The 27,690-nt window shown below is 39.6% G+C and overlaps 2 protein-coding genes across 3 annotated transcripts; both read left to right on the forward strand.

Annotated features, from left to right (window-relative positions):
* Positions 1–26: 26 nt before the first annotated feature.
* On the forward strand, positions 27–23,157 carry LOC111329190 (phosphoinositide 3-kinase regulatory subunit 4). 2 transcript variants are annotated; one of them, XM_022933806.2, is made up of 29 exons: positions 27–346; positions 762–806; positions 3,626–3,826; positions 4,422–4,506; positions 5,275–5,609; positions 6,179–6,305; positions 7,111–7,186; positions 7,852–7,948; positions 8,107–8,189; positions 8,384–8,436; positions 8,678–9,067; positions 9,532–9,828; positions 10,474–10,608; positions 10,999–11,136; positions 12,195–12,286; positions 12,622–12,807; positions 13,875–14,085; positions 14,578–14,718; positions 15,381–15,588; positions 16,385–16,448; positions 16,958–17,017; positions 17,672–17,802; positions 18,201–18,285; positions 19,193–19,290; positions 19,588–19,692; positions 20,712–20,837; positions 21,222–21,379; positions 21,741–21,916; positions 22,640–23,157. In XM_022933806.2, exons 1-29 carry the CDS (start codon positions 255–257, stop codon positions 22,845–22,847), a joined length of 4,203 nt encoding a protein of 1,400 aa, XP_022789541.2. In that variant the 5' UTR covers positions 27–254; the 3' UTR covers positions 22,848–23,157. The 2 variants fall into 2 exon arrangements, with proteins under 2 accessions (XP_022789541.2, XP_022789542.2); XM_022933807.2 differs by having other exon boundaries at positions 13,887–14,085.
* A 144-nt stretch (positions 23,158–23,301) lies between these two features.
* On the forward strand, positions 23,302–27,460 carry LOC111329191 (uncharacterized). Its single transcript, XM_022933810.2, has 5 exons — positions 23,302–24,042; positions 24,533–24,631; positions 25,491–25,886; positions 26,402–26,533; positions 26,827–27,460. The coding sequence occupies exons 2-5, from the start codon at positions 24,574–24,576 to the stop codon at positions 26,997–26,999; spliced, it is 759 nt and encodes a 252-aa protein (XP_022789545.2). The 5' UTR covers positions 23,302–24,042; positions 24,533–24,573; the 3' UTR covers positions 27,000–27,460.
* The last annotated feature ends 230 nt before the right edge of the window (positions 27,461–27,690 follow it).

The raw sequence follows: 27,690 nt of genomic DNA on the forward strand, positions 1-27,690 counted from the left end.
GGATGTATTATAGCGCAGAAAGCGAGGTTACTAAGATTATCTTGTACGGTTTCTATTCTCCTTAATAACTTGTTGTTTTTGAGCAAGAAAATAGCCGATAAACTACTCGCCTTTTAAAGTTTCAAGCGCAGCATGAATTGACAGCTTTCCAGGGGTGCAAGTGGTTACGCTTGGCCCAAAACGATAGTTAACTGGGTTGTTATGTGCTGTCGTAGACGGTACATTATACTTGCAGCTTCGTCGCGTTCTTAGAGATGGGGAATCAGCTCTCCGGAATTGCGCCTTCGCAGATCCTGAGTGTCGAACATTATTTCACTGATCTAGCAGACTTTGAATTCGATGGAAGGTACTGCAAGATTTTTTATTAGACGGCTTGTAAGGATGGTGAGATCTCAAATATTAACGCTAGTAACTGGCTACTTTTACTTAAGATCATCATCGCACTGCGACTTTCTCTTTAATTTCAAAATCTCCCAATAGAGATCAATTGATTCAAAGAGCGCCATTTTTAGCGAAATGATTGCTTTTCATCATCCAGTTGTAGCATTCATTTGTTACAATACTGCGTGCGTGTTAAGACCTGACACAACAAAACTCCAAGAGGATGTCGGCCCAAAGCTCAATTAAGGGTCAGTAGGCCGTAGATAGAGCGAAGGCAACTTCTTTTCCTGCAGGTCTTTAGAACTTTTTTAATTTACTGTCATAATGTTTTAAGACCAGAGATTGAAATAGTTTATTTGTGTGTTCTTTTTCTTGAACAGTTTGGGAAGCACGAGGTTTTTCAAGGTTGCCCGAGCGAAGCACAGGTGAGTTATCCTTGCAATGCACAGTAAATCTAATCACACTAGCTCAGATAAAAATTAATTTAAATATCTTCGGATTCATACGTGCCGGTAACGCAGTATATGCTTAGCTTTATTGCTTTCCATCGCTCCTGATAATAGTTTTTGTGAACTAGCTTATTCTCTGTTTATTTATCAACTGTTTGCAGTTGGGTTGATTTTATTACAAGTATGATTATTCCATCCAATTCAAATTCATCAGATTTCTATTGTTTTCGGGTATCAAAAATTTTATCAGTAGCGTAGAAGTGCACTTCCGATGTAAAGGCTCCTTTAGAAAGCCTTGTTATAAATAATGAATTGTGTATAATATTTTAGAGAGCAAAACTGTTAATACTAGGCTTCAGAAAACTCCATGTGCAAGTTTTCTTATTTACCCATGTTTATTTACATTAAGGCAAATGATTGAAATTCATATGATTTTTGACATACTTAAACCTTCACATTTCACTAGACTAGAAATTTAGTATGGTTGGATTTATTTAATTTCAAGCAATGTCACATTTACATCTTTATCATTTTTCAAAATCTTTCCCTTGAGGCTTTCAAACCTCTTCCTTTTTATTACTCCATTTCTTTCTCTTGTGAAACAAATATGAAACAGATGCATCGAATTAGGTCTAATTTGAATATCCTTGTTTAAATATTTAACAGATTGTAAGTGGATACTTTTTTAATGAATTGTTCAATTACCAAACTGTGAAACGATGGAACAAGCAAATGCAATTTATTTTCAGAGTAGCATTTCTCTTCCAAATGCAAAGGGATGCACATTTTGGACACAGGTGGTTTGGCTTTTCTGATAATTCCTTGATGGGAATTTTCTGAAAATCCCATTTACATTGCAGTGAGGGTCAAGTTCTTTACTTAGTGGTTTTGAGTGTTGATTCCAGTTCATGATATGAAATGGCAAGAGTTCAATGTTTTTAAGTTGATTTCCCCAAAAATTGAATTTTTTTCTTCTTTGATGCATTGAAAAAGTATCATTTAAGTGATAAGTTTTCCTACAAGAAAAAGTCACATTTATTGTGAATATAGAATATTTGAAGTGTCATAATTATGTGTAGGCTGATGATTTGCATTTTAGTTCCTAAATCTCCTCTGTGAATTATGAAATTATATTGTTTCTTCATATGTCTATAGCCCACATTTTTAGAATTGAGCCTTGTTTATGAACTTTCTGTCAATTTTAATTCACTGAATTTACTATGAACAAAGCTGGCATTTCAGCTTTATGGGATTATCAGGGCTCCAAGCTCACCTTTTTTTCAAAGTTTCCATTTTGTAACCTTGAATCTTAGTGAAGTTTAGTCACCAAAAATTAGAAAAGAAAGGCTGGCAGTTAATCTTTTTTGGAGTTCAGGCAATATCTCAGTGCTAGATACTCATAAAACACAAGAGAATAGAGACAAAATTAAAAAGAAAAAAAAAAAAAAACCAGAGGAGCCTTATGAACTCAAGACCATAAAGGTATGAAATACAGATGCAAGTTACAGCTTGCTGTATACAGAACTTTGCCAAATGCAGTTCATCAAATTGACATCATACATGTACCTGTAGTTCTCAAATTTTAGTTGCCATAATTTTTCTTTCTGCTCCATGGTAAAGAAACTGTTGCAGCTTGAAGGACTCGATGTATTGAAATACTCTCAGGGTATTTACTGTCTAAATTGTGTTGCTCATGAGCTTTTGTTAATGTTACATTTGTTTATTCAAGTTTTTGTTTTCTTTTGGAGCCTCGCATGTAACTATTCAAAGTCTTTCCTGACACAATGAATTTAAAAAACTTTTTCTTTAAATAAAAAAAAAATTAACCAAAGGTGACGAGTGTCTTCAAATTGATTATACATCAATCTGTAAGGTTGTAGTCTTCAATGATATTTAGGTGTCTGCTCTTAGAAGGCTGCTTGATGCCAGACTCTTAGATAAAGTTATTGATTGATGATTGGTTGTTTTTTCTAACAAAATTTTCTGTGAGATGGACCTACCACTGAGATAAACAACATGCTGTTATGTGGGATTCACATCTTTAAAAGAGTTGACCTTACACAGTTAAACTTAAGTTAAGTTGACTTTTTAACTCTCGGAGGCAATTGTAATTTCTCCGTGCAATTTCAAAATGGAAGCAGAGAGGTATATCAGGCGGTAGATCTTGTCTTGACATAACATCAAAGTCTTAAGTCTTATTTACAAGGAAATGACTTGTATGGAAGCCAGAAAGGAGAAGTACTAATTGGATCTTGAAGAGGTGATGGGTTTGAGGCAGTCACCCTTAGGGAGTGAGGAGTGACTGGATAGCTGCTTACTAGAGCTCAATTGTTCACTAGTCTTATAGTGGAAGAAATGGAGTCTGTGTGTAATTTGGCAAAATTTAACAAGAGGGCAAAATGTATCCCACAATTTATATCTTTAGTGTTTAAAAAATAACAGATGTAGTTGAAGGTTGCCTTCAACAAACAGATGCCTTAAAAACAACCATGTTTCTCATCATTAACAATCATTTATCCATCGTTTTTCATAATATTAACTAGTTCAATAAGAAAACTGTTTAGTAGAAATAGCAATCACTAGAAATTTAGAAGGGACAATGTGTCCCCTAAGTGGAGGTAACCTTATTAAGTGATGTCAATGTGGGAAGTAACTTTAAAATTAATTATTTCAAAATTGACTGTGTAAGAATACAATAGGTTATCACTTAAGGGTGGTCAGCTTGATAGAGGTTTGACAATATTGTATCTTTTGTTTGCCAAGAGCTGCATAATTATGTAGATCACTTCTTTTAGGGAAGGACTATGCGTCGTGAAGGTATTTGCAATCCAAGATCCCTCTCTTCCTTTGAAGACATACCAAGATCAGCTGACAGACATCAAGAACAGACTTGCTACAGCACCAAATGTTCTGCCATTTCACCACTCCATTCTAACAGACAAAGCTAGTTTGCTAATGCGCCAGTTTATCAAGGACAACTTGTATGATAGAATAAGGCAAGTGTTTCTCAATGTTTGATTGGGAGATCCTGGATTAGCATCAACTCTGTGCTTCTTTGTTGTATAGATAGAATGAAAGTATTGTTGGGCTGTAGCTAAGGAAGTAGTTGGCTTTACTCCTTGTCACTTCTTGCCACTGAAACTTGGATAACAGGGTGGCAATTTATATTTTAATCGAAAGGCAACATTGCTGCTCTATTCGTACAATGTATCTGATTATGAAGGACAAATCTACCACTGTTTACACACAGTGGTCTTTTAGATTGTACATGTAGTAACCCTGTGATATGGAATATGGAAGACGTGCATGTAGAATACACTTTCTTTGTGTGTGTACTTATAATTGATTCAGCGTAATTAGAGATGGTGCAACTAAATGGGAAAAGAGACTAATTATGATTAACCCAAGTATATCTATTTGACATTTGGAATTATTTGGATATAGCTCATAAGCTTCAGCTAGGGCTTCAGAACCTCCATCTTTTTATTAGTGCCTCTGTGGAATTCTGATCAATATCAAACCTTACACTATCCAAAATTATTAAAAGATGATTATTGGAAAATTGTGAAAATTATTTATTTGTACATGTAGCACTCGACCTTTCCTTGATGTTATTGAGAAGAAATGGATTGTGTTCCAGTTGTTATGTGCTCTGGATCAGTGTCACTCTGTCAAGGTATTTTGGCCACCAGTCCCTGCTACATGTAATTTGGTTTTATTAACTGAGGTGATAATGTAAATTGGCTGCTGTAAAGGGTTTAAAAGCTGAGGTTTTGAGCTTTAGCCTTTCATCAGTGCAAATGGGCTAACACTCGAAATGTCAGCTTTTATACCCTTTACGGTGGCCAATTAACATTAACAGCTCAGTTGATAAAACCAAATTACCTTGTTACCCCCACCAATACAGCGCCACAGTTTCTTTAGAAACTTATCCCCTGCTACATGTAACTTGACACTTACAGTGTACATGCAAACCTGTAGTGACAGTTAAATGTATGCAATCCATAAAGTTTTGTGGCTATTGCCATGGTGCTCAGTCAGTTAGAAAATAGAGCATACACGACAGTCTAAGCAAAATTTTTGTGGCTACTACCTCCTGCCTCCCTTGTGAAACAGGGTCCTCATAAAATAATTATGTGGGATGCGGCAGGTTTCCTGTTTTGCATGCGAGACAAATATTCTGCAACAATACCTTTTAGCATCATTATACAAGCTCTGACTAGTTCTTTTTGGGAGTGGGAGCAAAATTACAAAACTAAGACTTTCCAAAGAGTTCTTTCCATCTCACAAGCAAATTTTTCACAATGACTTCTCTCAAGTTGTTTTCCCCTAGCTTGTCACCAAGATTGTCTTAACCTTGATTTTGAAAATTGCTGTTTGAAATGTCCATTTCTGGACTCAAAAACTGCATTACTTGTTACAAAATGTCAACTTTGTGCTTTAGGTCTGCCATGGTGACATCAAAACTGAGAATGTAATGGTGACTGGATGGAACTGGGTCCTGTTAACTGACATTGCAAGTTTCAAGCCGGCATTTCTCCCTGAAGATAATCCAGCAGATTTCAACTTTTTCTTTGACACATCCCGTCGCCGCAGTTGCTACATCGCACCTGAGAGATTTTTGGACTCAAGGCAAGCAGATCAATTAGTGACCAGAGGTTCTGTGACAGCAGGAAATGGTGATAATCAATCCAATGGTGATCCCAGTCTGCCAGACATGGATTTTGTTCTGCACCAGCAAGGAACACTGACACCAGAGATGGACATATTTTCTGCTGGGTGAGGAAAAATACAAGAAAAAATGTACAAGTCATCCCTTGGATCTAATTTCTCTAAACTGTAACCCCTATAAAAAGTTTGAAGGTCATGAGGATAAAAGAAATTATACCTCAACCAATGAAGTTCTTAACTGGGATATATAATTATTATAGCAGGGTGATATCAGGGTTCAAGGAGGTTTGGAAGGAATATTATGTGGTTTTAACATTAAGATATTGCTAGATGTTTAAGACTTTGGGCTAGTTATATACATGAGGTCTTATTAAACCCAAACTGCAGTTTTATTTTTTAAATACATGTAAATGTAGCTTTCAGCCCTCATGACACTGTTCACAAAAAGAAATGTTCAGATAAAAGATTCAGCAAAATTTAAGATAGTTTAGAACATGGTTTTTTAAACAACAGCTTAACTTTGTTTAAATAACCAGCCCTTTATGTTTAAGAGAGTTAGTTAAATAGACTGGCAAGATATGAAGTTTCAGGTTCAACTTCAACTTAGTCCATTGCTTTTATGGTTATAAAACTCACCATCTCTCTCTGTCTCTCTTGTCTCCCTCTCCTTTTTGCAGGTGTGTTATAGCTGAACTGTTTAATGAGGGTAATAGGTTATTTGACCTTTCAGAACTTCTTTCCTATCGTAATGGAGTTTATGATCCTACAGCAACGTTGTCAAATATTGAAGATGCTAACATCAGGGTGAGTGATGTTGTTTTGTTTTTGTTTTTTGTTTTTTTTTTTCTATTTCTATTTCTATTTCAGCATATTTGGAAAGAGGTTTCTATTTCCTCTGGAGGACCCTGTCCAAATCTAGGTTAGGTAGAGCATGTCCACCTGTCAGTAAAATTGAAGTGATGGTTAGCTATTAAAATTCAAAATTGAAAAATACAAGTTGTAGCCTGGGCCATTTTGATGTGTGGTTTCTTTTAAGCTAGACACGTGACTCTCACATTCCTATTTCCACCCAGAGGTGTAGATGAATATCAGCAAACTGTCAACAAAACCTATGCCTAACAGTTAGTGCTGAGGACAAACTATGGATAGATCTGGGTTCCAGGCCTGGCTAGATTATTGTGCTGTGTTCTCAGGGTAGACTTGATCCTCGCACTGTCTCCCCACCCAGGAGTCTAATTGAGTACCAGCCACCTATCAGAATAGCGGGGGAGGGACCTGCATGAACTAGCATCCCAACTACATGTAGTAGCAATACACCTGGTTGCTTCATGCAACTGAAAACATCATAAGCTCTGACTGAATGGGCCACTTGGCTCAATTGCTGACTTTACTTTACTTTTAGTAATGCCAGTCAGGGTGAATAGTAATTTTTCCCAGTTGCTTTATGTTCATGTGACAGACACCAAGATAAGCTCTGTGGCAGCTAAATGTGCAAGTTTGTGGGTCACTCCCTGATGGTGTGTGAATTTCTAATCAGTCATTGTAGAATATGCATTCACATTGTTTTCCACTCTGAAAACATTTTCATCATACACTGTTAATGTTGTAGGAATTAGTGGGACAAATGATCAGCAAGGACGCAAAGAGTAGATTGTCTGCTGCAGAGTTCATGAAAAAATACAGAGGTAAGTACAAAACAGAATTTGGGATGTTAAGAAAGATGTCTTGATTTCTCCAAAAAGAATGCAAGTTTTTTTGGTTGAAAAGGTATCCAACTTTGACTATCAATGAGTAATTCTATGCAAATCAACTACGTGCAACTTTGTTTCTTAACCGTTGATGACTTTCACTTTCACGCAATCAAAAATTCCAATGATTCTTATTTATATACCGTGGTCATAAGAGTGCATTGTTGCGGGATAAGAGATTAAAAAAGGAGTGTAGGTCTTTACATTATCCTAAACGTAACAAATTTGATCAGGTTCCACCATCTTTATGGAGCTCAGTAGGTATCATTCTGTTATTGACCAGTATGATGTCATCTGATACATACACTGTCTACTGTATCTGAAATGTGTTGGTTTTCAAATGAGGGGTGTGATTTTGTTGGAAACATATATGATGATTATCGTAAAGTTTGCACCACTTGACTTGGTGTCACTTAATTTTACAAGTTTAAATACTTTAGTTTCACAGAGGCCATACGTAAATTAACAGAACATGCTAACAATTTTTTGTAGCCAAGACAATTTTCATTCTGTTCATTAACTTCACAGCTTTCATTATCTTTTTGTGATTTAAAACACATGTAAATTGTGTCTTCTTTCATGGTCCTTTTGTCTCTTACCAGGGGTAATATTTCCTGAACAGTTTTACACATTTCTCAAGAACTACATGAGCAAATTTTCTATGTTGCCAGTGCTTACAGCGGATGAGAAGATTGGCAGGTACAATTATTCTGTTTCCTTTAAGTCTGCCTGTAGCTATGACTTCAGTTATACGCACCCTCATCCCCATTTTCTTGAGGCAAATAGACCTTTGTTATTAAATTTTGTTTAATTTAGAAAATAATTCTTATTGGTGACCTTTAAGTTTTGTTTTGTAGAATAAAACGCGATATTGGGCAGATCCTTCAAGAACTACTGGTAAAAACTGATGCAAGCGAAGAAGACACATCTGTGAAAGAAGGTACAAGTGTATGTTTGTCTTTAGAATGGTTTCGTGTTTGTTTTTTGTATCCTTTTTTTGTTTCGTTTCGTTTGTCCTACACCCTACATCAACACAGGACCATTCTTTCTTTTACTCTCCCTAAATTCCCATTGTTACCTGTAGCTTCCACATTGAAAACATTGTCTTAAGTCTGTGTTTTGTTTTGTTTTTAGGCTGTCTTGTTATCATTGTCTCACTCCTAACTTCTTGCATCAGAAGCTGTAAGGTAAATAGCGGCAAATAATATATAATAGTAGTTAGCCTTTCGGTAAGCTCCCTCTGGAGCATGCCAATAGCGAGACCATTAGTAACCTAGCTAAAAGTCTTTCGATGAACAGAGAGTCAACTTAAAGATCAACAACTTGAAATTGCAATCGTTGCTCTATGTAAGCTGTCTGTATGGAAAAGTTGCATGCACATGATGTATGCAAACATAATTTGTCCACACTAAATTGTTTTCTTTACAGTACTGTGTGTCCAAGCTGACAGTCCTAGAGCTTCTCCTGAAAATTGCCCATCATGTCAGCGACGACATAATTCTTGAGCGTCTTCTTCCCTACATTCTTTTCCTGGTCAACGACCCTCTGCCGCAAGTCAGGGCCCAAGCACTGAAGATCTTAACTCAGTGTTTACAACTTGTCCGCAGTATGCCTCGCAGCGACGCAAACATCTTTCCAGAATACATCCTGCCCAGTCTGTCTTGGCTGACTCAGGACCAAGAGGTTATAGTAAGAATAGCCTACGCTGAGAATATTGCCTCCCTAGCCGAGACGGCTTTGAAGTTTTTGGAAATGGCCCAGTTAGATTTTGCCAATCAGGAGAACGACGAAGATAACGACGCGCCTATACAGTACCAGGTTAGTTGTCGTGTATCACTGCTAAATTAGTTCCCAGAATTGGTGTTGTTCAATGAAGTTCGGCGAAAAAGTAATGCAAATGAATTTCTATGAATTTTATTACTGTTATCGTTGTGTTGATGAAACTTCGCTGAATTCAATGGGCTTCCAAATGTGTTCGTTGCTAGAAATTTTGAGGAGACTTTGTCGCTGAGTTAGAGCGAAATTCCCAGGTATTAAACGTGAAAAGCAACGAATCCTCACGTGGTAGTGTTGGAAAAATTCGAAGAGGCGAGTTCTTGCAAAATTTTGCAGTGAAAATCAAGGAGCAAAATTTCCCATCCCTTTCAAGAAGAAAATGACCCGACGCTACAAAAATCTTTCTGAGTAATAGAGAGGTGTTATTCATGGAGTTATGTTTTGTAAGCTGTTATTCTTTAAATCAGATTGATGTTGTTAATTTGTCTCTTTGTATGTAACTTCAGGGTAGCTACGACACCGAATTACAAGCGCTGCACGAGCTCATCCAAAGAAAAGTTGTTACACTGCTCAGTGATCCTGAAAACATTGTTAAACAAACACTGCTGGAAAATGGCATCACCCAGCTGTGTGTTTTCTTTGGTCGACAGAAGGCAAACGATGTTTTGTTGTCGCATATGATCACTTTCCTCAATGACAAGCAGGATTGGCAATTGAGAGGAGCCTTCTTTGATAGTATCGTTGGTGTCGCTGCCTATGTTGGATGGCAGAGTCTTGTGATGCTCAGACCACTACTAGAGCAGGTTTGGAATTGATTTCTTCTTTCTTTGTTTGTTTTTTTCTTCGATTAAATAAATACAAACTATGAGAGCTAACAATGAGGGCAAACAGCTGTTACGGCTGAGCTCACTCGTTAGTAATAGTAATCAAAGTTTTTAATGTCTTTACGTGGGGCATGGTTACTCATATTGCCCGAGCCAGAGGCTCATGTATGAAACGCAAGACAACAACCCACCCATCCCACCCCAGGGGAGGACAGGACCTCCATTTATTCGTCCCTATCCGAGAAAACTAGAATATCTAAACCATTTCTTGATGTTATAGAAAGGCAGCATATTCTTCTCAATTATTTTACGACCTTGAGTGTTGGTCCGGCCGGGGCTCAAACCTTCGACCTCCCGCACATCAGTCCAGCGCTCTATCCATTGAGCTAACCGGGAGGCGGTACGGGTGAAGACGTCGATTGCTGACACGTTACACTTGGCCACGTTTTGCATTGCTACGGGTGATTTCTCCGATGTAATGGCTGCTTCAAAACTTATTGCCAGCCCTGACAACCCATTCTATTTATTTGTTTGTTTATATTCTACTTACCATTTAGAATACTATTATTACCTCATACATAACTTCTCCTGTTTAAGTTGATATTGTTCTTCTTGTTCCTGCAGGGCTTGAGTGATACTGAAGAATTCGTGATGTGTAAAGCTTTGAATGCACTGACTTGTCTGGCCGAACTAGGATTGCTTCAAAAACCGACGTTACAAGAACTTGTATCAGAGATTGTCCCCTTCCTTTGCCATCCCGTGAGTGCAAATAACACAGTTGCTTAAATATACTCACACAATTTCCAAGTTAGTGTCGAAAGCAATCCGGAACTACATGGGTGTAAGTTTCCATGGGCTCCACTCTGTAATTGATCCGGAAATCTCGTGCCACCCTATCTTTGGTAACCAATCAGATGCGCTGAAATTAAAACCATCTGCGATTTGGTCTCTTGCGCTTTTCCGTGCTTGACTGATATCGGTCACTTGTTTTTCCTCCTGGTTCTCATTCGCTGCACGCGATATTTTGCTATGTTTTGATTGGCCGTCTCGATTACTTTGGTTTTGGATTTACAACACTCATTCGAAATGTGCTCTTTCCAGAATTAAAGATATAAGACATTGGGGTGATGCCCTCTTTTTCCTCAACAGAACATGTGGGTTCGTTACGGAGCAGTAGGATTTGTGGCTGCAGTGGCTCGTACTCTCAACATAGCTGATGTTCACTGCACTCTTTTACCTCTCCTCCAGCCCTTTCTCAAACAGCCTATTGTTCAAGTCGACCAAGAGGTGCAGTAATTTTGTACATGTTCAACTAGTCACGTATCAGTTGTAAACTTCATTTGTGCTAATTTTTACGAATTTGGTAAGACCTTCACTTTTTCTTGATTTCAAGAAGTCTTCATACCAAAAGGGCATTCGGAAATAAAGTTTCAACCAAATTTTACCTAAATGAATCTCGTCTACTTTTTGTACCGGTAAAAATATCAAGTAATATGATCATTTAGTTACGTTTATTTCTGTCTTGAGAGGCATTTTTTTCTTCACGAGTCTTTGATTTCTTGACCCATCGCAATTTAAGAAGGAGCGGAGTTAATTTTGAATAGCACAGTCATACGCTTTGCTCCAGTTACGCCTCGTAGATCAGATCAATAATTCTCTCTTCTAACAGCTATACATTCAATTGTAAACTAGTTAAGGGAATAATTGCTTTATCAAGATAGCCCTCTCTGGGCTGATGAGTGTGTGTATTCTCATTACTCGCTTTCTGGATACTGTGGAAGTTGCTTGTCAATCTACAAATAACAATTGAAGTTTTAGGGTCAACTGTGTCGTAAGTGGGTGATGGTGATATGCTCTGTTAGTAGCTTTTGGGGAGGCACGTCATGTTATTTACGTAATAAATAGTCCCTTGACCCATAGCATCTAATTTCTCCTTTCTATTCTAACCTTAAATCACACATTTACTCACGAGAACAAAGGAGATGATCACTAACTGAAGAAGCTCTTGATTGTCAAACAAAGTCTCCTTGTCAGCAGCTTAGGAAATGCATTGGGGACAGTATGGAGAATATACATACTGATATTAGGATGCAAAGGGATAAACAATATCACAGTGACTGTACCCATCTATTTGAGTCAAAACGTATTAGCATGAACGATAATATGAACAATACGTATGATGCACGATCCTCGCAGTAGAGAGCGCTATTTGTGCAATAGCGAAAATATGACCAATTACAATGAATATATGAAGTTCATATATTTGATATGTATGATCCTCTCTACTGCGAGGATCGTGCATCATACGAATATGACCAATGTTAAGATGTTCTGTTTGTCTTTAGGTGATTTTGGTGAGCTTGTTAAAGGAACCCATAAACAGAGGTGTATATGATTTTATCATCCGTTCACCTCATGTCGCCAGTCTATTTGACAGGTACCGATATGTGTCGTGTTTAGTAGTATGTCACTAATATAGAATTATTCAACGCCAGTTACTCATCATTTTTTATGGGAGAGAAACTAAACAGAAGTGTGACCGTTACTTTGAACAAGGTTTGTTCGCATCATGAGAACTTGTTAAGTGTCATGGAACGGTCATGGAAAACAAACGCGTGTTATTTCAATGTGAAAAAGCTCTTGGGTGGGAGACCGATTTTGTCGGTTGTCCGCTGAGGGACTGCACTTTTTTATGGACCACGCCGTGCCTTGGAGTTGGTGGCCAAATTCTTTTGATTTACTTACTGTACACTGTTTTTTTTTTCTTCGTAGTTTACAGGACAGACAGTTGGTCCGTAATCTGTGCCGTGTGGGTCAGAGACCAAATTACCCAGAAACGGTTGAGGCTCTGGTACCCATATTCCGCAAACTGCACTCACAGGGTATCACAGAGGAGGACGAAGACAAATTACTTTTCCTCAGAGAAGTGATTCTCAAGCTTCACAGAGCTAAAACAAGGTAATTCCGTCCTTCACTTTGCACGTGTCCCATGACCAGGAGGTTGATTTGTGTTTGACTTCAAATTGAATTTCTGTGGTTTGAATTGCTACCTACTGTTTGTATTGTGTTTTACCGTAAACAGTCTCCTTTTTCACATCGAGTTAATGAAAGCCAGTTACTGGTGGTCTACCATCGCCTATTAGACCTCTTATACCACCTTAGACCTCTTATACCACCATAGACCTCTTAGACCTTAGACCTCTTACGCCGCCGTAGACCTCTTAGACCTTAGACCTCTTACGGCACCGTAGACCTCTTAGACCTTAGACCTCTTACGCCACCGTAGACCTCTTAGACCTTAGACCTCTTACGCCACCGTAGACCTCTTAGACCTTAGACCTCTTACGCCACCGTAGACCTCTTAGACCTTAGACCTCTTACGCCACCGTAGACCTCTTAGACCACCTTATATTTAGACTGCGAGCAGACTTTCATCTTTGGGCTTTCGCCTTGCGGCCCCTCTTCTAGGTACAGCCGCCTATTACGCCATTTGCAGCCGCTTACGGAAAAAGTTTTCTGAAACCCCGTAACTGGACCTCCGGTTTTGATTTCTGTTAAAAGTTTATAATCTCTAACTGTTTTCTTTGTTCTTCACACGACTGCGTTTGATAATGAATCGATTTCTTCTAAACATGTGGCATTTTGGTCGCATACGAACGTCGTGTATGTCCAAGGTGACCAAGAATTCTACATCCGAATCGAAATCTCACGGAGAATTCAGAAATGATATTTTCCTTAGCCCCACGCGCATAAAAAATGTTTATCTTTCCTTATTTTGATAGGTTAATTTCTCAATTGTCTCAGACCAAAGTAATAAAATGTCCAATCAGAACAAAATTTGACATCAACATTAACCAATCAGAACTCAAAGTGAAAAGCGCGGGAAACGGGGAGTGAACTGGTCGCGGTTGATTTTACTTTTGCATCTGATTGGCTGAGAGGGTAGTGCGAGTTTTCTTGACCAATCACAGCGTGGCAAGGTAATCATGGATTATCTTTGACGTGTTACGTAAAATTTATTAAAGTGTTTCCTTTAGTGCCATGGAACAGCCAGATAGCAGTGAAGAAGTGATGAAGGGAGACATAAACCTCAAGACCCTTAATGGGGGAAAGGCTGTCACAAGACGGCACGCGGAACTTGTTAAATCCATCGAGGGGAAAAACGACATGAACACAGCAAACAAGAAAGGAAATGCTAAGAACAAAAAGACTTCAGCTTCTGAACAGCCTTCGATGGTGAGTTTGAGTCATTTAGACCTTCCTCTGTGTTCTCTTTTAGGTGCTATATCTTGGCCAAGGCATGACCCTACAATGCCCTCCAGCTGGAGAGATTGTTGTAAGGACCACTTGGGCTGTGGCCTGCTCGAGGTCACTTAATACAGAACAGGGAGCTGGTGGGGTGCCCGTGGTATCCAGGGGCTTCCACTATGTGCCATGAGTCAACAGGAAGAATAGCACCTTTATGCCAGGCAAATCCCCGCTCCACAGCAATCAGCCCCCCCCCCCCACCATCCGCCACTGTGCTGCTACACATTTCCTTGTAATTAGTTTCGAGAATTTGGTGTTAGATCAACAGCTTTAATCTGAGAAGTTTAAGTATTCTCATTACCTGTTTGCTGGATAATGTATGTGTATTATTGGGAGAAGTTGCGTGCCAATCACTTCTGGGAGTGAAAGGGTTAATCCTTGTTTTATATGAAGAAGTTAAGTATTAGTCGTTGTTGGCAGAACCCTGAATGGCACCACATGTTTGGAGGAGCAGAGAGCGCTGCTGTGGCGTTGGTTATGGCGAGGAGAGAGTCCATGCCAATTAATACACATCGACCAAAGTCTCCATTGGGAAAAACTTTCTCTCTTCCGCCTGCAGGGGTAAGTTGGAAATGGTTCAGAGCAATTTACAGTTTAGTGTCGATAGTGAATCGGGGTAGTAGTGGTTTTTTCCTCTTTGTGGTTTGTTTAAGAAATACCTGCCACTGTCTCAAACAGGCCGATGAAGTATTAAAACCCCAACCCCGATTAAGTCATTCGCGATTTTCTGCGCTTCTAGCAGTTTACCTGTTTTTACTTTCAGTGATTATTCACTCCTTGTGACATTTCACTTTATTGTGACTGTCTGTTGTCATTCCCAGCGTTTTATTTTGCGACATCCAATCGAAATACGCTCAAATTAATCATAGTCAAGACACGTGAAGTGGTAATTCGACGCGAGAAACCTCTGTGACAAATCGTCTTGTGGGTAGAACTGCATCCAAAAAACGTTGGGGCAACTCATTTTAAAGTAGCAAGCGGCGCTTTAATTGAATTGAAATCAGTTTGAATTTCTGCGGCTGGTCTCGGGGACCAAATTCTGTGGCAGAGACAAAACGACTTCCTTGCCACACGAAGAGAAACGTCGCTGTCACTTGTCTCCACCATCTTTTGTTAAGGCTTCCTTCCGACAAGTTGTCCCATCCCTTAAAGAACGTTGTAAATTTGCATTTCTTGAGTCCTCTGGACTGACTGCGTTTAACCGTAAATTAACATTATTTCAGGACAGCAACAAAGAACAAGTGACTCTCAGCCCGCCTGTGACCGTGCCTGCTACGATGCCACGCCCAGAGTCTAGTACCCAGTTAAAGAGACAATCTTTACCAGTCTCGCAAGAATTTGTGTCCCAGAGTCCATTGCAAGCGAGATATGCATTGTGTAAGCTGGAACTAAAGAAACTGGTGTACCACAAAAGAGACCAGAATGCTGCAGGTAAGTGTCGAGAATACCAGCTACATCACGCTGTACTGAAATAAGTTTGGAATTAAACGACGAAGGGAATGGAATTTTAGGAGATAAGTTTTCAGTTTTGTTAAAGACGCGCAGGCTAGGCGGCGATGTCATGGAAAGTACGCTGGAATCCGGATGGGAGAAACCAAGTTTGAACCCTTGCTGAGGGGTAGTGTTGTCTTCAAGAACAAGACACAAAATCTCACAGTGGCTCTTAACACCCTGAAGTATAAATAGGTACTAGCATATTGTCAGGAAGAGGAAGGGTAGCCTGTAGTGGACCTGTATCCCATCTAGGTGGGAGTAGCAATGCCCCTTTGTCTCTCCTTTGTGTGGAACTGAGATTAGCACCGGATTGAGTGCACTTTGCTCGTGACGAGGACTCCCTACCTCATTTATTTTACTTTGACTTAAAAATGTTAACCCCTACGTACATTGCGGCCTGTGAAAAATTGTACAAACCCATGCGGTAGAAGATACGCTTGAATGGAAACAAATACAGGATTACATTGCTTTAGCTTGCTACACTAAATATGATTGATTGAGAAAGCGCACTAATCTGTAAAACTAACACCAACCGTGACTTTCTCACTTGCGTTCTCCTTTACTTTAGGCAGTTTATTGCTTTTACTTTGAGTTTCTATTAGCTCTGACATATTTTACTTTTTTTCTTGATTGGTTATTGTGATATCTTGGGTCGTAAGTGTACTACACCATAAGGAAAAGTGACTTTCTATCGTCCATAAACTTTAACACTTTGTTTTTCATTTAATTTCAGACATGAAGGAGAAAGCTCTGCTCGGAAGAGTGCTAGCTGAAGGTAGTAAGCCTGTTCAATCTCGGTAAGTTGACGTAATGCTGTCCTGCTAACAATAAGAGTCTTATTTTTAAGCTGTAGGTGTATTGAGTGAGGTGAGTTATGACAAAACTCCATGAAGCAATCAAAACGCGAAACTAGTACATACGCTCTTTGCTAAGCGCAGAGGGCGGGAAAACGCCATTGGCTTTAGCTTACGTCTGATTGATTGATGAAAAAAAGCTGACCAAAGATAATGCGCATGCCTGGTGCAAGTGCTTTAGGCGGGACAACGCTTTTGGTGTGATTCTGCTTCTGAATGATCAAGATGGTGGCACTTGCATGTTGTGTTTATTCAATTTTTGCAACTCGTTGCAAAGGACAACCGAAAGCCCGACACGAGCCGTTAGCAACCTCGAGAAGTTTATTTTACTGGTTGAAAAGTTGTATTCTCGAGTTAGTGGAAAAACGAATCGTTTTTTTGTAGTATTAGTAAGTTTTGATATGTAAAACAGAGGATGTACAGGTATTTATGGGTTTATGTTCTGTCAACAGATGGGTTCCTAAAGGACTGTTAGTGGCTCATCTACACGAGCATAAAGCAGCTATTAACAGGTAAAACCCGGCAAACGTAGTTAGTCGAGGTGACTAGCTAGGAAAAGCTGGATTAGACAAAGATAAAAAAAAAAACCATGGTGTAATTTAGGTTGGATACTTCCCTGATCGTCTACAATCTTTTGTTTCTATTTTTACACGTCATTGTCTCAGAATAAATTAATGTGAAGTTCCTATTGGTCAGTCAGTCCTGAGAAAATAAATGGAGTGGTGTTGAACGTTATGCAGGCTCAGGTTAAAAAGGCAGTTAATATTACCTATAACAAAAATCTGTGGGGTTTCCTAATCACTCAAATCTATCAACTATGTAAAAATTATATCAGGTAGTCATCAAAAGGCGTTAATGTGAAGTTTTGAACATGTCCCAATCGCTTTCCATCCATAAAAAGATTAGGAACGTGACTCACGACCAAGCATTTTGCTACCAAAGCGAACAAGCCTTATCCATCGGAGCCAATGATAACCCAAATCAATGGAGGCTAAGCCATGCGTCGGGGTCAGGCTTTCATCCGATTGGTTGGGATGATGGCGTGAGCTTTGTTGACCAATCACGGCGGAGTAAAGCAAAACTGATCCCGGATTGCATACGACAATCAATTGAAAATTGATTGAGAAGTAGTAAAATACACGTGTCTTTTTTATCTTGCTGTTTAGACTTCAAGTGAGTTCAGACTTTACGCACTTTGCTACTGCATCTGATGATGGATCAGTTAAATTGTGGGATCTGCAAAAACTTGACGGCAGAAGTCTCATTAACAAGTCCAGGCAGACATACACCAGACAAGGTAGCGTGTCTCCCTGTACCACGCTTTGTTAAAAGGTTTAGCGGCGCCCGAATGACCCGTCAGTATGAGTCTGAATCAAATGGCAAAAATAGCAAAATGCATCAGGTTACACTCACAGAACGACTCTACGTTCAGAAACACACCTACAACAAAAACTTCAGCTGTCAAAAATTCTCGCAAGAGAGAGGGAGATGAAATGACAGTAATTCCTTATGCTTTATAAACCGAGAGGAAAAGACTTTTCTTATGCCCTTGTAAATAGTTGCCAGAAGGTGATTTTTAAGGTCGAAGGGAACCGTTGTTGGAACATTTAGGGAATTGGACCATCTTTGTCGACCATTCATGGGATTTAGTGTCTAGGCGGGTAAATTTAATTGTATCCGTTGCGGGTGTTGTAGGTTGGAAAATGAAAGCGTTGACTTTTTGTCAAGGATCCATTTCCATTGCTTGTGCTTCTGATGAGGGAACCATCGATGTCTTCAGGTAGGACAAAGAAAAACGTCACTATGAAAAGCGTGTAGATCAGTTTGAAACCCTTATCTACTGAACAAATCCATTGAACACGTGACTCGCACGGCTCCGCACGTGTTTTCAATGGAAACATTATACAGGTAGAGAACTGAGAAAAGCCAAACTTATCAGCTAGAGAATTATAACATGATGAAACAGTAAATTCTTGCAACCTATTCGCAAAGGGAAGTACAACAGTTGGAAGGGAGAACTTCTTCTTCTTTGTCGACTGATATTTACTTATAATTTTGACGGGAACAAATGAGTGGAATTTTAATCTTGTATTGCAGTATTAATTGTTGTGAGTTAATTTAGCAAGTTGGTTGTTTAGGTGATTAGAATTAACTTGTTATTAAAATTAGTTGGTAATTTAGTTAGCTCAAAGATGTTAAAAGGTGTTAAAGATGTTCTGTGAATTCGAGACTAAACAAAGTTTATGTATATATACATACCATCTTTCTTATTCTCTACAAAAAACATGACGCTTTCGACATTGTCGATCCAAGCAGTATGCAGGACGCGTGTCACATATGAACTTCGTAATGGGTCTTGCTCACCATAGAGTCTCTGGCTCAGTGGTATCAGAGCGCGGAATCCGAAGGCCTGAGGTTCGAATCCTCACGGGGACTCTGAATTTTTTTCTTTCCTTTTTTTTTTTTTCACGCTCGTGACCAGACGAAAAACATCTTTCTGTATTTCTTTATCGAGCTGGAAACTTACCATCTTCTTTATTCTGTATACATTTACGTATGTTCTTACATTTTGGGGTTTATAGGGTCAATATCCGCCTTGTTACCCTCATGACACCCCTCTGTTCTTCGTTATTTCTCGATCTCTTTAGTACCTAAAGTTTTGTTGATATTTTGTTTTGTAAAAACAGAATCGAACAGGGTAGTCAGCAACCCAACTCCAGACTTGAAAAAAGAGTGGACCCTAAAGAAGAGGGGACAGTGGTAGAATTGACTCAATTTGAAACAGGTGACGCATGCACAGATTTTCGTTGCTGGGCACTTAGTTTATTATAGATGGTGAGATAGTGAGTTAGTTTATTATAGACTGTGGGAGGAATGATAGAGGGAAGATTTGTTCATACTGTAGGTTTTTTTCCATTACGTATCCCAACAGTACGAAGTGCACTTGTCAAATGTAAACCCTGTAAGTGGTATCTTCGACCTCTCGTGAGAAATTCTCGAGATTGTCTGTAATTTTGCAATGCTTCTAATATTCCCTACCTTTGTCCCAAGCTTCAGTTTTTTACCTGTACTTACTTTTTAGGTTCCCAGTCTGTGTTAACGTATGCCACATCTCATGGTCTTATCTGTGGTTGGGATCTTCGATCGTCTAAACTGGCCTGGAAACTAGAAAATAATCCATCTCATGGTAATGTCAATGTTAGAATGGTTATTTCAATGTACATGTCTAAATAAATCATTTTATCCAAGGTCGGTATTCTCAAACACTGTCCCCAAGGTATATACAAATGTTGCCTTGACTGAAAATGCCAGCAACGCTATTAACCACACCCTGAACTCTTCAACATAAATTTGGTAATATCAACCAAGTTGAAATTGTAAATTGGCCACCGTAGAGTTAAAAAGCTGACCTTTCGAGCGCTAGCCCTTCGCCATTCGCTCTGACGAAGGGCTAACGCTCGAAACGTCAGCTTTTTAACTCTTTATGGTGGCCAATTTACAATTTCAACTTAGTTGATATTACCGAATTACCTTGTTACCCCCACCGACGCAGCACCTTAGCCTTTTAGAAACCAACCCCTCTCTTCAACATTAAGTCAGACAGCCAGCTAGTACCCATTTATTCACCTGAGTGGAGTGATGCACGTGAGAGACGAGTGTTTCCTGTGAAAAGCCCCAACTCGATGGCTTTGGTTGCGTCATGTATCCTGAATTTAGGGTGCGAAAGGGTTGAGGTTTGGGTTAGTCACCGCCTGTAGTCTACTGCTATTCGGTAGAAATATCTGAGATGTTTTTCCCAGTTGGCAAGTGTTCTCCTTTTCTGGCGGTAACCTGTAAAAATTTACCGCCAGTAGTACTTCCTATGACAGTCTAAAATTGTGTGGAATTCTTGGAAATTCAACAAGTGAAAGGATTTCTTTTGGTTGGAAATAAGGGAGAGTATAAAGTTGGGAAGGGCATAGAATGACTATTAGAATGTTTTAGTTCCTTTCAAGGTACTTAATTTTGAACTTTAAGAAGAGTCAAGCTACAGAAGATACTGTTTTCATGAATGTGGCTGATAAAAATTGAATCCAATCTTTTGATATTCCTACAGCGATAGGTCCCGTAGATTTTTATGTTTTATCTACAGTATGACGTAGCACTTGAAGTAAACAAACTTCTCGATTCTTGGTTGTGATTGGCTGCCGTACGTTTGTTTATCAGGTGTGATCACGTCCTTTGTGGTAGACCCTTGTCACAGTTGGCTGACTGTGGGGACCAGTGCTGGTATGCTAGTCTGCTGGGATCTGCGGTTTCAGCTGCCAATCACGAATCTTTCTCATCCAAGAGGTACTTTTTTTCTGCTTCAGCTGATTACTTTTACTGCAGGGATAGATATCAACCCGTTGTTGACCCGTTTCAATGTTGAATTGAATTGTAGAGCTAGTCAATATTTACACGATGGTATTGTTAGCCAAAACGCACGCCCTTCCTCAAAATTACTTTGTCATTTTACGGTAACATTTTTCCGGTGCCCATTAGCGCTCCAAGATGCAGAGAGACAGTGAGAGAGAATAAATAAGACTTTCCCACATTTCTTGGAAATGTAATAGATGTTTGTCTGTCTGCCATACCTTACTAAGTAGCCAGCTATTGTAAGGGATATTCAGTTAGCAGCTGGGACGCTTATTGAAGTTATTGTGCCCTTGTAATGCTTTTTTTGTTGTTCCCCAGGCGCCCGTGTTCGTCGGCTCGCCACACACCCGACCGAGCAGTCCTGGGTCGTGTCAGCCGTGCAAGGAAACAATGAAGTGACCGTGTGGGACCTGGAAACTGGAGCATGGAGACAAGCGCTGTGGGCTAGTCACACCCCTCCCCTTTCGCAAACACAGGTTTGTAACTATGTTTAAGGCTTTGAATGTCGTCTAACTGATATGTCTTGGTTGGAGCGTCTATTGCCGTTGGACGTGAAAGGGTCAAATACTGAAGATTACACGCTTCACGAACCTATGTTGTATTTACTCTGGTCAACATCTATAAGTAATCTCGAAATTCAATATCATTTTTTACAACATTACCTTAGAAACCTTCATTTCCAAAGCCAAGATTTCTTCCTTTCTTTTGCATGTGTGTGCCAGGCACTTAATAAGTAGTAAATGAATTAGTATTTCTTATGAGAGTTATGGTGCTTTTGATTTGCTACACACGGGCAAAGATTTCTCTCAATAATCGCTATTGTCGTCTGGGTTCTAGGTTTCTCCTCACGCAGTGCATGCGCTCTGTACAAGCAGAAAGGATATCAGTCCGTACATCCTGACCGCAGGCTCAGACCGGCGGATTCGGCTGTGGGACCTGGTATATCCTGAAAGTTCTCAGATGGTGGCAGGGGCGGCCACTGATAACTTGAATAATGTGGTGTTACAATACAAGTAAGGAATACCTTACCAAGTCTACTACCATCAATTGTATCTTAACAGAATAATTTGAAGCTGAAAGCAAGGACACTTAACGACAGTTTCATTATTTTTAAAAGCTAATTGTTTGTTGGATCGAGGTTATCACACCAGTTCCTCTTTTCCTTGAAAATGGTGAGGAGGAAAATGCTCGATAAGTTTAAAAATGTTCCCGGCACTCCATGTTTTCCAGCCTGCGCCGTTTCTCTCCTTTTCCACCATTCGCCGCCATGTTGTTTTCGGTCGGCCTCTTTTCCTTCTTCCCTCTGATGTCCAACCAAGGGCCACAGCACAGTCGTCATTCCTCTCCTTCCTTATTATGTGCCCAGTCCAGTTCCATATCCGTCTCCTCACCTCCTCGCTGATCTTTCCTGCTTCTGCCATCTCGAGAACTGTCTTATTGGAGACATGTTGCCATCGAATCTTCTTGAAAATCCTCCTTAGACACTTGATCTGGAACGTGTCAAGCTTCTCTTCCTTTCCTTTAATCATTTTCCAATTCTTACATCCGTAGAGTAGAACGGACAAGACAAGGCTCTCGAAAAGGGTCCCTTATTTAGATTTATTTTTAAATGGCGAATTGAAAAATAACGTTTAAAATTTTTTTAAGCCGCCTTGAATTATCCTTTGATTAACTGTACTTCAGTAAACCTCTTGCCTTTGGTACACGCGTCATCTCTCTGTCTATTTATTTTCCAGGTCCCGTCTGATAGACGGTACTGATGTACTCCAGGAAGTTTACTGCAAGCCACGGCAGGGTGGCATACACGAGGATCTGCCTCGACGAGGACCTGACCACCCCCCCATGGGGCATCGTGAATGTATCAACGACATCGCAGTCACTAAATTACCCCAGAACTATATTATATCGGCTGGCAGGGATGGCGTGCTCAAATTATGGAAGTGAACTGATCTTATCCCAAGGAAATACGTTGCCACACAGTCAGCAAAACACGTTTAAACAGGTCGTGGATGATTTATTTTGATGTTGGCAGGTGTTGAGGTATCAAGGGGGATGAAATTACACCCCTGCTGTAAGTGTTTAATCTAAGGAGACGATCAATCAAGTCAAGTTGAAGGAAAGACGTTATAGTAGAGGAAAACATGTATGTTATTGTTTTAAGAATGTTCTGTTTTCTTTAGGTTTACACGAATGTTTTTATCCAATTATTCAAATTACCTTCTGGAAGCTACAATATATGATGCAATCATTTACAGGCTTGTGGTTAATTCATCCTTATTTTCTCTTTCGTTTTCTTTGTTTATTTTATTAATTCATTTTATTTAGCATTTAATTCAGGCAATTACAGCGAGGCCGTTAAAATATCTGCTAACTGCTATCGTGATAGCCAAAATAATTGGTTTATAAGACCGAAAGCCAGCCGGAGAGACCTGTTCTTGCACTGTTAACTAGTACTAAAAGCCACTCCCCCCCCCCCCTTCCCTCCCGTGGAAAGGAATACAATTTGAACAACTTCGTTTCCAGGGTCTAGCGGCCGATTTCAACGAGGATTGTGAGATACGTTAATAAAATCTAGGAACCTTTGCGTTCCGTGCAACACGTATGGTGTAGTCTTTAGGGTATGTGGTCACAAGAAATGCTGTCGTGACTGCGAGTTGCGTTACGCAAGTTTCTGTTTTCCGGTGATGACAGCTAGACGTCAAATTCGCCCGTTTTGAACTTTGAGTCCTTAGATATATGAGACGAGTAGTGGGAGTGGGAGAGAGTAGGAGAATTGTGACAGCTAGGCTGAGTGCTGGGCCATTAAAACTGTTAAAATCAAGAAATTGTGAGTTTCTTTGTCGACGAAAACCGATTCCCGACAATGCGTTACCTTGGCTTCTCACACGGGTGAAGCGTGGTTTTAATCACATGAAAAAGCAAACGGTGATTGGTCTTCATCTGGAACCATGATCTTCATCTGAAAAGCAAACGGTGATTGGTCTTCATCTGGAACCATGGTCGTCATCTGTACTTTGTTCAGGCACATGACCTGAATTGGATACTTGACTTTTGATAATTCACCTTCAAACAAAGGTAAGTCTTTAGGCTTATCTCAGCTCCAGTCCCGCTAAAGGATTGCAAAGAAATACAGATCAAGGTAAGCAAATTTGATCTTTTCGGTTATTTACTTTCTTGTACACCTTGAACGTCGATGAATTTCCCTTCAAAAAACTCGCTTTTAACTTTTACCAACAAAAAATATGATGGGTAACACATGATTTGTCCGCCCAAGTAATATAGAGATAAATTGACTGAGAAACTGATCGCCATTGACTTGCGATTACCTTCAGTTTTTTAGTGATAAGAATTTCTCATCTAACCCAAATTGTCGGTAAGATGCTGTTTAAAACGGTGTTTATTCTCAAGTGTTTGTCGGAGTATGGCAACACTTAACTTCATTAATGCCTGCTGATCTTTCAAATTTCGAATTCAATTTTCTCTGTTGAAAAGGAAACTTGCAAAATGGTCGGAATTTTTTTGGGAAATCGTCGGAACATGATATTTTTTCGGAAGGAATCGGAATATTTTCGGAAATTTCGCCGAGCTGGATGCCAAGCGTTTTATTTTATTTTATTTTATTTTTTCAGGTGAAATTTGAGACCAGCTTTTTCCGTAAGCGAACACAAGCATGGGGAAGCAAATACTAAACATTTGCAACGGAATCTTTTTTATAAGCCTATTTATCGGTAAGTGTTGATATCGAAGCTCCTCTTCTTATTGTTACACTGCAATGATTAAAACTACGTCCAGCTCTATCGCTGATGTCCGTCTCTGTTTAAAAAGGTTTGATGTTGTCCATGACCGGGTAGAAAACAGCCCCAAGTACTTTATAATTCTTGTTTGAGCACCCTTGGCAATTTCTGAAAGTGTGTGTTTATATTTAGCATTTAGTTAAGATTTGAATTCAAAGTCCAAGGTTACTTGGGTGTTTGCCATCACGACGATTTTCCTGATTTTCATCATCCAACACGCCTAATTGTTGTTTCGGTGTGAGCGAATTTCGCGGACATTTCTGAAGTACAAATATTGCGTGATAATTGTACTCGTCTCGAGCGTTATTTGTACTCTACAAAGCACAATTGAATAATAAATATATCTTATTAGACGTTTTGTTGTGTAGTATCGCTGAGTATTTTTACGAGTATTTTTTCTGAGTATGTTTTCTGAGTATTTTTTCTATATTTGCCAGCCATTCCGACTCTTCGTCGTCGGAATTATGATTCAAATTGTCCGCCATTTTTTTTTTTTTCGTAACTTCAATCTTGCGCGATGCGAGAAAACCTGTCGAACCGGTTCTCTGGGGTACAATTACCGCGTGATATTTGTACTCGTCTATGGCGTTATTTGTACTCTACGGAGTGTAGTTAGATAATAAAGTGAGTCAGTTAAAGGATCAGTGTTAGAGTCTGCTAGAAAGAAGAAAATTTAGAGAAGGGAATCTGCTGTAAGTAGAATTGCAACAGAAAAGTTCTGTAGTTATTTTTTCCCTCATCCACTTTGTACAATAAATTCACCGATAGGATGTTCCCTTTTTTCCTAACTCAGCTGGTTACAATGTCGCTGCAAATTCCTGTCCCAGTCTCCCAATAACATACGCCTCGGACGGCGATAACGTTACTCTCTGCTGGCGAATTGCAGTCAACGCGACTACTGTGAACCAGTACATTATCAAGGCCCTGAAAAGGCCCCTCCAAGCCAAAATGGAGGAAGTCGCCTCTGCAAATGGGAGTGGACAGTTTGAAAAGGTGTACATTACAAAACATGACCGCTTGTTCATCAACAAAGTTACTGTCTACGCCGATTTGCCTGCTGGAATGTTGTACCTCAGAATTGAAAACTACACTAGAAAGATGGATAATGTGTACTGTGTATTGTACAATATTTCAGATGGTCGTCCTTTTGAAGCGTGTCACGCTCAAGCGCTGTTACTGCGAAATGTTGGTGAGTTTATTTTATGCGACAGCTCTAGAAATGATTAACCTCACCCAAACGATCAGACTCGACACAATGGAATGTAACTTCCTGGCTTTGAAACCATTTACTGGTTAGTATGTTCACTCGTGATCCTATACTTGGCTATAGAGAGTTTAATTCTTAATTTTGAAAGATATTGGGCTAACAACATTTTATTAGAAAATAGTCAGTCTGTTTATGGAAATGTTACAGCGCAATTTTGATACCCAGACATTCTGCAGTTTTCTCGTGGCTAAAGGGTGTCTCCATAATCGGTTTTTCGAGAAACGTTCAGTTGTGTCACGACTCAAGGTAAATAGAGATTTCTTTTGTATTGCTTCATTCTAATTAGTTAGTTACTCCGGTCATTATACTGTTTTGCATCTAGAGCGCAAATTTCCTAACCCAATTGCGCAACAAAGTAAAACAGACCCAAAGCTAGCTTGGATTGCTTTCGATTTCCATTTGTAAATAGATTTACTTGTCCTCAACATTATCTGCAGACCTCCGTGAATCCCTCGCGAAAACCACCACAATGATGGCAACAGAAACCACCCTGAAAACTACCACGGCGACCGTTACCACAGCGCCTGCAACAGAAAACACCGAAATCACGGAGAAGGCGACAACTGAAGGTGGGTAGTCGTGGATTAGTGTTTGTAAGTTTGTGGTTTCGCATAATGCGTTCTCATTCAGATCAGCTTAGGAGTTTAGATGTCCCCGTTTATACATAGATTGCATAACCCAAGCTACCAAACCATCTACCCTCTACTCGGTTCCACTTGCACTTGCGTTCGTTATTTCGCTGGTGGCTTTGCTTTCGAAGATAGAGTTTAAAGACCGTTTAGGAACAGGCAGGAGGGGCGGGGGGGGGGGGGGATGGAGGGAGAAATAGTCAGGTAGCTGAGTTTTGTTCTTTTCTTTTCAGGTCCACCTATTGTCCACCCTTACAGAACGGCTTTGATAGTCGTGAGCTGTTTGTTTGTAATTGCTTTTATTCTCGCCATGTTTAGTTTCTTTTTGTGTTGTTATGCAAGAAAAACTCAAAAAGCCAACTTAAAATCCGACAACGCCAAAGAAGTTCCTTTGGCTGCAAATTAACGCTCCTTCGTTCCTCCAGCTAGTAATTGACGCTGCTTTGTTCCTTTAGCTGCAAATTGACGCTGCTTCGTTCCTCTAGCTGCAAATTGACGAAGCTTCGACTTCGACTTCAGTAGCAATTATTTCCGTTACCTCAGGAAAGGATTACTTGTAAACCCTCTTTCCAAAATTATTGAATCACCCAGGAAAGAAATAATTGAAATGAACTTACCAATTAGCCAAAGAGTGATGTCTTCGTCGATGTAATGCAAAATTCTCTTGAATAAGTTAACATGAAATCGAGTTAATAAGTTAACTCGAATAAGTTAACATGAAATACGGGAAGAGAGAAATATGTACCAGATCCTGAGACTCACAGAAATATGTATCTCATGATTTCTTTGGTCAGACAGTGCGGGGAATTCCTCTTCTGTTATTTGTAGATCACCTTTACGAAATAAAAGAATAAGATTTAAGATTCAGGGTGGTCGCCTAAATTGAATATGTATTTCATTGAGACAATCTGGCTCAGAGCTGATAGCTGCGGTTTGTGTTTGAATGTTTAAACATTCACCTCCATTTTGCGCGAAAGTATTCTCGGATATTGGTGTGCAGACATAATCTCTTATGGGAAGCGAGCAGTTTTCTAAGAGTGAAGGTTGTGGTTAGGGTTTTTTGGCATGACATATTGCGGACTACTCATTTCTTTTTA

This window comes from Stylophora pistillata, chromosome 8 (assembly GCF_964205215.1).
Source record: "Stylophora pistillata chromosome 8, jaStyPist1.2, whole genome shotgun sequence".
NCBI classification, from domain to species: domain Eukaryota; kingdom Metazoa; phylum Cnidaria; class Anthozoa; order Scleractinia; family Pocilloporidae; genus Stylophora; species Stylophora pistillata.

Excerpts from the sequence above, each read along its gene's own strand:
- LOC111329191 (XM_022933810.2), top strand. The coding sequence starts at position 24,574 with ATGGGGAAGCAAATACTAAACATTTGCAACGGAATCTTTTTTATAAGC. Across the intron at positions 25,887-26,401 it reads GCTGTTACTGCGAAATGTTG|ACCTCCGTGAATCCCTCGCG; the intron begins GTGAGTTTATTT and ends CATTATCTGCAG. Across the intron at positions 26,534-26,826 it reads GGAGAAGGCGACAACTGAAG|GTCCACCTATTGTCCACCCT; the intron begins GTGGGTAGTCGT and ends TTTTCTTTTCAG.
- LOC111329190 (XM_022933806.2), top strand. The coding sequence starts at position 255 with ATGGGGAATCAGCTCTCCGGAATTGCGCCTTCGCAGATCCTGAGTGTC. Across the intron at positions 15,589-16,384 it reads AAGAGACCAGAATGCTGCAG|ACATGAAGGAGAAAGCTCTG; the intron begins GTAAGTGTCGAG and ends ATTTAATTTCAG. Across the intron at positions 18,286-19,192 it reads GGAACCATCGATGTCTTCAG|AATCGAACAGGGTAGTCAGC; the intron begins GTAGGACAAAGA and ends TTGTAAAAACAG.